Below are 12,425 nucleotides of genomic sequence, written 5' to 3'. Positions count from 1 at the left end.
GGTCCTTCTACTTGGTGAGTTTTCCCCTTCAGTGTTTGGAGGTTGGTGTTTTTATACTCCTTGACCTCCCCGGGCACTGGTTTTTCCATATACTGACCAGCCAATTTTTTGCAAGATATTATGGTTTACTTGTGATCCTCATTATGGATGAGGACCTGGGTATGGAATGCATATTCTGTAAGTCTGTAATTAGAATAGCCTCATTCCCCATTTAGGAGACATTGGTCGGTTAAAAAAAAAATGGCTGACATTTCCGCCATGTGTATGCCACCTAGACAGAAGCCGGCCAAGCATACTGAAAAACCAGCAGCCAGATGACTCAGGATTATTGCTCTCAGCCAATGGCAGAGTGTTCTGGCGGTGTGGGGTGTGGGGGCGTCTCCCTGTCAGAACACAATAGCTCAGCCAGGGAGACAGCAATTTATATCTGAGGGATATCTACTGGGGATGCCAGGAGTCCTTGACAGCACACATCACATCCAGGATGTCTACACAAGGGAGGCTTTTACAGATGCATAACGTTTGAAAAAATATGCAAAATGCACATATAATCAAGACAGTTGTTGCAATGAATGGTTTGATGACAGGGTCTCTTGAGATAGATTGCTAAAAAGAAAAGTGCTTTTATGTACAAGAGCTTTTAATATAATGTATAATTTGACATGTAAAATACACACCTTGGTATAAACAGCTGTGATATTTGACTTTTTTTGTAACGTTGCTGTGTAGCCTTTTGGGTATCAGTTGCTAGTAGACAAAATGATGTGCTATATTGTCAGTAATAATAACTGTCTTCTATGGGATTCCTTCACTGAATGTCAGCGGTTTATTTGAAATAGTTTCTCCCTACTATGCTACCTGCTTCTTGTACAAGCTTGTAATAAAAATGACTTTGTGTGTGCCTGCAGGACCTAATGATACACCAGGCCTGGTGGGGACACATCCACATTATGGATTGCTTTGTTTGAATAACCGTGCAAGTACATTTCTTCCTATTGTAATTTTTCTTATGGCTTTTTCTTACATTTTACAGAGTATGCTGCTTGTGGATCACTGTATGACTACATTAATAGCAATAGGAGTGAAGACATGGACATGGAACATATCATGGCCTGGTCCACAGATGTAGCAAAAGGTAAGAGACGGAATCAGGAAGTTTGTGCTGAGCAGTTATCTGAGTGTGAACATAAACTATTCACCTTAGATACTGAAGTCATAGAAATCATTGGTGTGTGGAAGTGATAAATAATTGACCTAAGTTTATCATAGTAAATATTTTCTGTTACAACCAATCAGATCCCTCTGTTAATTCTCCCAGGACAATTAGAGAGAGTAAATCTCCATATAATGTGAACACGTATAGAAATAAAAACCTGACAGTGGTTCCAACCCCTTATTACTCTAACCTTGCATTACTCTACTTTATTTTAACATTAGAAATAAGACTACAGTTAAAGCTAAGGTCTACTCTGCTTATTTTTTGCCTTCCCTAGCCCCCCCCCCCCTCCCCCGTTGGTAACATGCAAATTACATTTTTAAAAAAAATCCTTCTGTTTTAATAAATTACCTTATTGTCAACCCAGTAATGTCGTCACCCAGTCTCTGTGCTTCTCTATGCAATGCCGGTAGATCATAGCTGGTGAGAGGTGCTGGCAAGGTGCTGTACATATATCCCTGTGCTGCTGAGTCTCCATGACTAAAAGAACGGATATGCAATAAATGAAAGCAGCAGGCCAGGGACAGTGTGGTTGGTGAAGAAAGGACATGATAATTTTGGATGTTTTCCAGCCAGGAAATGAGGCATACTCTGTCTGATTTCCTGCCACACACTGTGAGAAGCACTGAGATGTGCAGTGAATTCAGAATATGCAATTTCCATACAGGAAAGGAGCCTATATAACTGTACAAGAATGAATGTTAGGTTAGAGCTTGGGTATAAAGATGTTTGCAGGTTAAGTGTGAGGATTAGGGTTAAAGTGCATCTGCGGTATGCCAATGGGACATGTACAGAGCAAGCGGGTGATCTCTCTATCCTCAATGCTCCGTAGTTTGACCACACTTTTTCCAGCCAAGTCCATACTTCGGCATGGACCTGAGGCTGAAGGTAAACATTAGAAAAGTGAAAATGTTACAGTGCTACCATATACTCCTGAAGAAGTCAGTTAGATTGAAACGCGTTGGGCGGGGCCTATTTGATGTTACGTCAGCCAGGATATTGCAGCTGCACCCAGCATGACTTAAATCTGTATCAGAGTCTGTTTATTTATTGGGGCTGTCACTTAAATGACGTAGGAGCAATATGTTTTGTTGGTTTTAAATAAAAAGAGGCGATGGAAGCCTTTCTCTGTTTTTTTTATTTGAGTTCTCCACTAGGGCATTGGTTTTAGAGCTGAGAATATTTCTGTGTCAAGGGGGAGAAATCCTTTGTAAGGTTGGAACAGAACAGATCAAGGGATAAAAGTTTAACAAGGCTGGTGATAGTTATTTTTCTGGTGAGTTATTAGTTAACACAGTGGTGGCCACAGAGGGTGTGCACAGTGGTTGAAGATAGAAGATTGGTTGGATAATTGAAGACACAGCCACATTGTTTAATATTTGGAATATTTTTGTATGCTCTTTAATTGATGCACTTTTGAGTATGTGACATTTTATTTTTATTGTGATTTTATTTTTTAAAGCACTTTCTATTACAATGTTTGCGCATAGAGATGAAATATTTATGTGCAGAACTTTTAGTCACAATTCTTTTGAAAGCACATGAATAAGATGGTGTTTTTTATGCACATGATTTTTTATTAGTTGATAGGTTAATGAATTGATAATAATTTTATATTTTTTACTTGTATTGAACAGAGTTGATATTTTGTTATTTTTTTTGTTGATATGTTTGTAGCCCATGATATATTTGGTAGCGCTGTCACATTTTTACTTTAACAATTTTAACCCCTTTCGTGCCTAAGGGTAAAACAAATCTTAATGCCTAAGCCCGATTTTGCAACTATGACATGTGTTCGTAAAACCGAACATATCACACAGATTGCCTGATTTTTATTATTTTTTTTTATTTCATCAAAGAAAAACTGGCCCAAAAAAAAAAACATTTTTTTTCCTTAAATTTAACTGTATATTTCTTGCTACTACCTTAATCTACCACCAAAGAACAACCCAAAATAAATTCTCCTGATCCTGACAATCGCAGCGATTCCACATGTGTATGTTAGTTGTTTGTACCCGTAGTACAGCTCAGAAACAATAGTGCGCATTTTTTTTTTTATTATTTTATCATACCTAAAACACACTGACACTAAGTGATACTAACTTAAAAAAAAAAAAAATCCTGTCCAAAAATAAATAATGACCTTGACCTTTGACCCACCCTGACCCAAACACTAACCCTGGCACTGACCTAGGTCAAACCTTGATCCAATTTTTTTTCATTATTAATATTTTTTTTCTCTGCACAGACTTTTTTTTTCTCTCAATGTATCTCTTTAGTCCATTCACAGAGACAAAAAACACGGGGCGGGCTTTACAGTAACTGATCACTGTAATAGCCAATGAGGCTATCACAGCAATCGGATGACCCAGAATCGGACGTTCCAGGTCCCGATAGTTAGAACAGAGCTCTCGGTGAAACCCGGTCTCTGTGCTGCGAGCGTGCTGTGCAGTGCTCTACCAGCACAAAGGGAGATATGCAAATATGCAGCCCGGCAGAAAAAGGCCCAGTCCAGTGGGGCCACAAATTTGTGTTACCTTGGTGCCAAGGGGTAAGTATGTTTGTATACTTTATTGATAGAAGCTGCATATCAATAGGGTGATAGTAGTAAGTGGCACAGATTTATTTATTTCATGGAGGTAAATCTAAATAAAGCCAGGCCAACATTAGGTTTTAGCGCCCATTCAGACTGGCGCGACACGACTTGCTGGGGCGGTGCACATCGTTGAATAATTGAAATCAATGCAAGTCGCCTCCAGGTCGCCCCAAAGGAGTACAGAACCCTTTTTCTAAGTTGGAGTGACTTATGTCGCTCCTATTAGAACGGGTCCTGTACTATTCAATGGCGAGTGACCAACCGCGACTTGTCAGGCGACCAAGTCGCCTGACAAGTCGCGCTAGTGTGAATGGACCCTTAGGGGTCAGGTGTAGTTTTAAAGGGATACTTCACCTATGCAGGTAAGGGGTGTCTGTAGATAAAAAAAAAAAATAAGCTTTGACCAAAGTTGATTAATGCCCTTGCTATACAGTAGGTGTGGGTCATTTATGTACCCCTTGAAACCTGATTGAAAAACTCCCAGAGATGGCATCACCCTGACCTGCTTTGTTGCTCCAATGTTGCTAAGAGACTTCCAGCTGTTACTGTTGACCTCCACCATCACTCTGAATTAAAACCCACTCACATGCGCTTTTTCTTCCCTGACGCAGTAGCTCTGAGCTCAACATTTGCAAGCTCACTCCTGTGATGGTGGAGGTCACCGCAACATACTTCACTTTCTGCAACTCTGTAGCAAACTTCTATCAGTTTTTATTCAACAACAAGAATGATCAATTCCCTGTGTGCACATATTCCAAAGCTGCCTTGATTTCATTATTCTTGTAATAAATTTGTATGCATTGAAGAGTTTCATAATCAAAACATCCTTTTTACACATTGTCTTGTTCAAATATCTAATTACAGAGGTCGTAGTCTTTGCTCAGAGCTATTTCTAGTCCACACTTAAAAGTAGGGAAGTAGCTCCTGTTTTTATAGTCTAGTACGTGCCAATAAATCAGTTCATTTAACAGACTTCACTAGGGTTGAGCGAACACCTAGATGTCCGTGTTCGACGGGTTCGGCCGAACTTTAAAAAAAAGTCCGGGTCCGTGTCCCGGACTTTTACCGAACTTTTCCCGGACACCGAACCCCATTGAAGTCAATGGGGACCCGAACTTTAAGGCACTAAAATGGCTCTAAAACACCAAAGGAAAGGGCTAGAGTGCTGCAAATGGCAGCAAAACGTAATTAAGAGCATGGCAAGTGCTCTGCAAACAAATGTGGATAGGGAAATAACTTAAAACAACAAAAAAAAAACAGAAAAATAAAACAATGTTCTTCTTCATCTCTGAAGGACGAGGCCCATATGGAGTAGGAGGGAGGTTGAGGTGGTGGTGGATGTGGCGGTGACATAGGCGTGCGCACAGGGTGTGCTGGGTGTGCCTGGGCACACCCTAATCACCTAGGGCACATAGCATTGCCAGTGAGGAGATGGGAAAGATCTCCCTGGGACCTGCTCTGCTCTATTTCTCCTTGCCTACAGGTACATGGCCCCGATACATTACTCTCCCTGCTGGCAAACACATGCATGTGTATTTCAACTTTGGGGTGCACACCTTAATGCAATAGGCTGCGCACACCTATGGGCGGTGTAGGTGGAAGCGGCAGTGGAGGAGGACCAGGGCCGGATTAACAGCATCATGGGCTTGGTGCTGAGGATTTTGAAGGGCCTTAAGGGCCGTGCCTTGCCATGCACCCAGAGGAGGAAGGGTGCAGCCATGCATGCCTAATTCAACATGGGATGCTGTCTCTGAAGCCCATAAACACATCCATGCATCGCCAACTGTCCCTCCTTGTCCGGCCTTCACGCTGTGTGGGGAGGTTCTGAGGGTGCTGCCTGGGGAAGCGAGCATAGAAGCCAGACTTCTGTGTTTACAAGTGACAGAAGAGCGGTAACAGTGAATATGGCCAACCCGGGGCCTATATAAAAGGTAGGGGCCTGGAGCTGCAGCTCCAATAGCCCCTACATTAATCTGGCCCTGAGGAGGAGGACGAGGTAGCCAACACTGCTTCTTTTCAAAAATTTTAAATGAGGGTACACCCCAAAAGAGTGAGAAAGAGCAAAAATGGAACAATGGGTGGGTAAGGTCGGTATCCATTGCTATTCTGCATAAGGTACGGAAAAGTCCCGTGGGATCCATGCCTGGTTCATTTTAATGAACGTGAGCTTGTCCACATTGTCTCTGGACAGGCGGCTGCGCTTGTCTGTTATAACGCCCCCAGCCGTGCTAAATACCCGTTCAGATAATACACTGGCTGCAGGGCACGCCAGCACCTCCAAGGCGTAAAGGGCAAGCTCAGGCCATGTGCCCAATTTGGAGACCCAGAAGTTGAAGGGGGCAGACCCGTCATTCACTACATGTAGGCGTGTGCACACATACTGCTCCACCATGTTGGTAAAATGCTGCCTCCTGCTAAGACGTTCCATCTGAGCTGCTGGTGCTGCTGTTTGTTGTGGCGTGCTGACAAAGCTTTTCCACATTTCGGCCATGCTAACCCTGCCTTCTGAGGTGCTGGCGGTGCCCTGGTTGCGTTGGCGACCTCCTCCTCCTCCTCCTCTGCCTTGTGCTTCCACTGTGGCCCCGCTGTCAGATGGGAATGCCAGCAGCATGGCGTCTACCAGCGTGCGCTTGTACTCGCGCATCTTGCGATCGCGCTCCAGTGAGTGAATTAAGGACGGTACGTTGTCCTTGTAACGGGGATCCAGCAGCGTGGCCACCCAGTAATCAGCACAAGTTAGAATGTGGGCAACTCGGCGGTCGTTGTGGAGACACTGCAGCATGTAATCGCTCATGTGTGCCAGGCTGCCCAGAGGCGACGAAAGGCTGTCCTCTGTGGGAGGTGTATCGTCCGTGTCCTCTGTATCCCCCCAGCCACGCACCAGTGATGGCCATGAGCTGGCCTGGGTGCCACCCTGCTGTGAACATGGTTCCATCTCCTCCTCCAGCTCCTCCTCCTCCTCATCCTCCTCATCCTCCAGAACTGTGCCCCTGCTGGACAATTGCGTCCCTGGCGTTTGCGTGTGCAGGAACCCACCCTCGGAGCCCCTTGCGAATGACTGCCCTGAAAGCCTTGGAAATGTTACCTCTTCATCCTCCTCCTCCTCCTCATCCTGTGCCACATCCTCTTCCATCATCGCCCGAATTGTTTTTTCAAGGAGGCATAGAAGTGGGATAGTTAAGCTGAGAACGGCGTCATTGCCACTGGCCATGTTGGTGGAGTACTCAAAACAGCGCAACAAGGCACACAGGTCTCGCATGGAGGCCCAGTTATTGGTGGTGAAGTGGTGCTGTTCCGCAGAGCGACTCACGCGTGCGTGCTGCAGCTGAAACTCCACTATGGCCTGCTGCTGCTCGCACAGTCTTTCCAGCATTAGCAAGGTGGAGTTCCACCTTGTGGGCACGTCACATATGAGGCGGTGAGCGGGAAGGCCGAAGTTACGCTGCAGCGCTGCCAGGCGAGCAGCAGCAGGGTGAGAACGCCGAAAGTGCGCACAAACGGCCCGCACTTTCTGCAGCAGCTCTGACATATCGGGGTAGTTTTTAAGGAACCTCTGCACCACCAAATTCAGCACATGCGCCAGGCAAGGGATGTGCGTCAAACCGGCTAGGCCCAGAGCTGCTATGAGATTTCGCCCGTTATCACACACCACCAGGCCGGGCTTGAGGCTCGCTGGCAGCAACCACTCATTTGTCTGCTGTTCCATGCTCCTCCACAACTCCTGCGCGGTGTGTGGTTTGTCCCCCAAACAGGCAAGTTGTAAAACTGCCTGCTGTCGTTTACCCCTGGCCGTGCTGAAGTTGGTGGTGAAGGTGTTACGCTGTCCGGATGAGGAGGCGGTAGAGGATGAGGAAGCGGAGTAGGAGGAGTTACGAACAGGAGGCAAACTGAAGCGCCCTGCAATCCTCGGTGGTGGAAGGACATGCGCCAAATTGCTATCCGCCTCAGGCCCATCCGCCACTGCATTTACCCAGTGTGCCGTTAGGGAGATATAACGCCCCTGACCGTGCTTACTGGTCCACGTATCCGTAGTTAGGTGGACCTTGGCACAGATGGCGTTGCGCAGTGCACACCTGATATTTTCCCCCACTTGGTTGTGCAGGGAAGGGATGGCTTGCCTGGAAAAGTAGTGGCGGCTGGGCACGACGTACTGTGGGACAGCCACCGACATAAGGTTTTTAAAACTGTGCGTCTCCACCAGACGGAATGACAGCATTTCAAAGGCCAATAATTTTGAAATGCTGGCATTCAGGGCCAGGGATCGCGGGTGGGTAGGGGGGTACTTCCTCTTCCTCTCAAGTGTTTGGGAGATGGAAAGCTGAACGCTTCCACGGGACATTGTGGAGATGGTTGTTGGTGACCCAGGTGGTGGTGTTGCTGACAGATCGTCTGTTTGCGGGGTGGCAGGTGCCGGTATCACTACAGATGTGGCTGGAGTGGCCGAGACTGCAGCAGAAGAGGAAGCAGGATGAGCCAGAGACGTTTCTTGGTTTTGAAGGTGTGTACTCCACTGCAGCTCGTGCTTTGCACTTAGATGCCTGATCATGCAGGTTGTGCTCAGGTTGAGAAGGTTCATGCCTCGCTTCAAGCTCTGATTGCACAGGGTGCAAACCACTCGTGTCCTGTCATCAGCACATTTTCTAAAGAACATCCACGCTAGAGAACTCCTTTGAGCTGACTTTGGTGCGCTCGTTCCCTTGCTGCGTTGGGCAGTAGCGGGCGTAGTGTCTAGGGCACGGCCGCTCCGCTTCTGCACCCTGCTCCCTCTTCTGCTGTGCTGGTGGCTCTGTGCGACCACCGCCTCTTCCTCCAAACTACTCAGGTCACCTGCATGACGTTCATTCCATGTGGGGTCGAGGACCTCATCGTCCTCCACATCATCTTCCACCCAGTCTTCACCCCTGCCCTCCTTGTCGGTCTCCACAATGCTGAACGCCGCAGCAGTTGGCACCTGCGTTTCGTCATCATCGGAGACGTGCTGCGATGATCCTTGCATGTACTCATCTTGAGAAATAAGTGGTTGGGCATCGCTGCACTCAATCTCTTCCACTTCTGGGGCAGGGCTAGGTGGATGGCCCTGGGAAACCCTGCTGACAGAGTCCTCAAAAAGAATAAGAGACTGCTGTATGGCTTGGGGCTCAGACTGCTGGCCTGATTTGCAAGGGGGTGAGGTGAAAGACGGTTGGACATTGGCTGCAGGTGCCAACTCTGACCTTTCTGCAGTAGACTGGGTGGGAGACAATGTGAAGGAACTGGAGGCACTGTCAGCAGCAAACCAATCTACTATCGCCTCAACTTGTTCTGGCCTCATCACTTCTAGGGGCGTTTGATGCCCTACCAAATACTGATGCAGGTTCTGTCGCCTACTCACACTTGAGGAAGGTGTTTCACTTGTGCGTGTAGCTGGCACAGATCGACCATGTCCTCTCCTTGCAACAGGAGCTCTACCAGCAGCACCACGACCCAGGCCACGGCCCTTATTTGACGGTCTCCTCATATTTCTGTAATTTAAGATCTTGCCCTAGAAAGGTTTTTATTGAATAGCGGAATAGAAAATATGATCCAAAAAAAGTGTATGTATATCACACGTACACAACCACACTAGGCCCCAATTACTATTGTTTGTACCCCTAAAAGGCTAGATGAGGAGTAGGGGGAGTATGGAACAGGCAGCACCCTCAAACCTTCAGAAGTATGAGATGAACCCCAACAACTTGGAAAGGTGGATCTCTCTCACACGTACCGACACAGACTATCCCGCAATTCAATTGATCCTCAAAGGTTTTTATTGAATAGCGGAATAGGAAATATGATCAAAAAAAGTGTATGTATCTCGCACGTACACAACCACACTAGGCCCCAATTACTATTGTTTGTACCCCTAAAAGGCTAGATGAGGAGTAGGGGGGGTATGGAACAGGCAGCACCCTCAAACCTTCAGAAGTATGAGATGAACCCCAACAACTTGGAAAGGTGGATCTCTCTCACACGTACCGACACAGACTATCCCGCAATTCAATTGATCCTCAAAGGTTTTTATTGAATAGCGGAATAGGAAATATGATCAAAAAAAGTGTATGTATCTCGCACGTACACAACCACACTAGGCCCCAATTACTATTGTTTGTACCCCTAAAAGGCTAGATGAGGAGTAGGGGGGGTATGGAACAGGCAGCACCCTCAAACCTTCAGAAGTATGAGATGAACCCCAACAACTTGGAAAGGTGGATCTCTCTCACACGTACCGACACAGACTATCCCGCAATTCAATTGATCCTCAAAGGTTTTTATTGAATAGCGGAATAGGAAATATGATCAAAAAAAGTGTATGTATCTCGCACGTACACAACCACACTAGGCCCCAATTACTATTGTTTGTACCCCTAAAAGGCTAGATGAGGAGTAGGGGGGGTATGGAACAGGCAGCACCCTCAAACCTTCAGAAGTATGAGATGAACCCCAACAACTTGGAAAGGTGGATCTCTCTCACACGTACCGACACAGACTATCCCGCAATTCAATTGATCCTCAAAGGTTTTTATTGAATAGCGGAATAGGAAATATGATCAAAAAAAGTGTATGTATCTCGCACGTACACAACCACACTAGGCCCCAATTACTATTGTTTGTACCCCTAAAAGGCTAGATGAGGAGTAGGGGGGGTATGGAACAGGCAGCACCCTCAAACCTTCAGAAGTATGAGATGAACCCCAACAACTTGGAAAGGTGGATCTCTCTCACACGTACCAACACAGACTATCCCCCAATTTAACTGATCCCCAAAGGTTTTTGATTAAATAGCGGAATAGAAAATATGATCCAAAAAAAGTGTATGTATATCACACGTACACAACCACACTAGGCCCCAATTACTATTGTTTGTACCCCTAAAAGGCTAGGAGTAGGGGGAGTATGGAACAGGCAGCACCCTCAAACCTTCAGAAGTATGAGATGAACCCCAACAACTTGGAAAGGTGGATCTCTCTCACACGTACCAACACAGACTATCCCCCAATTTAACTGATCCCCAGAGGTTTTTGATTAAATAGCGGAATAGAAAATATGATCCCAAAAAAGTGTATGTATATCACACGTACACAACCACACTAGGCCCCAATTACTATTGTTTGTACCCCTAAAAGGCTAGGAGTAGGGGGAGTATGGAATAGGCAGCACCCTCAAACCTTCAGAAGTATGAGATGAACCCCAACAACTTGGAAAGGTGGATCTCTCTCACACGTACCAACACAGACTATCCCCCAATTTAACCGATCCCCAAAGGTTTTTGATTAAATAGCGGAATAGAAAATATGATCCCAAAAAAGTGTATGTATATCACACGTACACAACCACACTAGGCCCCAATTACTATTGTTTGTACCCCTAAAAGGCTAGGAGTAGGGGGAGTATGGAACAGGCAGCACCCTCAAACCTTCAGAAGTATGAGATGAACCCCAACAACTTGGAAAGGTGGATCTCTCTCACACGTACCAACACAGACTATCCCCCAATTTAACTGATCCCCAAAGGTTTTTGATTAAATAGCGGAATAGAAAATATGATCCCAAAAAAGTGTATGTATATCACACGTACACAACCACACTAGGCCCCAATTACTATTGTTTGTACCCCTAAAAGGCTAGGAGTAGGGGGAGTATGGAACAGGCAGCACCCTCAAACCTTCAGAAGTATGAGATGAACCCCAACAACTTGGAAAGGTGGATCTCTCTCACACGTACCAACACAGACTATCCCCCAATTTAACTGATCCCCAAAGGTTTTTGATTAAATAGCGGAATAGAAAATATGATCCCAAAAAAGTGTATGTATATCACACGTACACAACCACACTAGGCCCCAATTACTATTGTTTGTACCCCTAAAAGGCTAGGAGTAGGGGGAGTATGGAACAGGCAGCACCCTCAAACCTTCAGAAGTATGAGATGAACCCCAACAACTTGGAAAGGTGGATCTCTCTCACACGTACCAACACAGACTATCCCCCAATTTAACTGATCCCCAGAGGTTTTTGATTAAATAGCGGAATAGAAAATATGATCCCAAAAAAGTGTATGTATATCACACGTACACAACCACACTAGGCCCCAATTACTATTGTTTGTACCCCTAAAAGGCTAGGAGTAGGGGGAGTATGGAACAGGCAGCACCCTCAAACCTTCAGAAGTATGAGATGAACCCCAACAACTTGGAAAGGTGGATCTCTCTCACACGTACCAACACAGACTATCCCCCAATTTAACTGATCCCCAAAGGTTTTTGATTAAATAGCGGAATAGAAAATATGATCCCAAAAAAGTGTATGTATATCACACGTACACAACCACACTAGGCCCCAATTACTATTGTTTGTACCCCTAAAAGGCTAGGAGTAGGGGGAGTATGGAACAGGCAGCACCCTCAAACCTTCAGAAGTATGAGATGAACCCCAACAACTTGGAAAGGTGGATCTCTCTCACACGTACCAACACAGACTATCCCCCAATTTAACTGATCCCCAGAGGTTTTTGATTAAATAGCGGAATAGAAAATATGATCCCAAAAAAGTGTATGTATATCACACGTACACAACCACACTAGGCCCCAATTACTATT

General features: G+C 45.8%; 1 protein-coding gene across 2 annotated transcripts in view; it reads left to right on the top strand.

Moving 5' to 3' along the window:
- The window catches only part of MAP3K20 (mitogen-activated protein kinase kinase kinase 20), a gene marked incomplete at its 5' end in the record, with an annotated part of 211,727 nt that overhangs the window by 58,622 nt on the left and 140,680 nt on the right, over positions 1 to 12,425 (top strand). For both annotated transcript variants that reach the window (XM_082260669.1, XM_082260670.1), the window contains one exon: positions 1,034 to 1,135. In XM_082260669.1, coding sequence (XP_082116795.1) covers positions 1,034 to 1,135 — 102 coding nt within the window. The remainder of the gene's footprint in view (positions 1 to 1,033; positions 1,136 to 12,425) is intronic.

The sequence above is a fragment of the Pelophylax lessonae genome (genome assembly GCF_965119305.1).
Source record: "Pelophylax lessonae genome assembly, chromosome: 6".
Classification (NCBI taxonomy): Eukaryota; Metazoa; Chordata; class Amphibia; order Anura; family Ranidae; genus Pelophylax; species Pelophylax lessonae.
The sequence above is the reverse complement of the archived record's forward strand: the minus strand, read 5'-3'. Positions and strand labels throughout refer to the sequence as shown.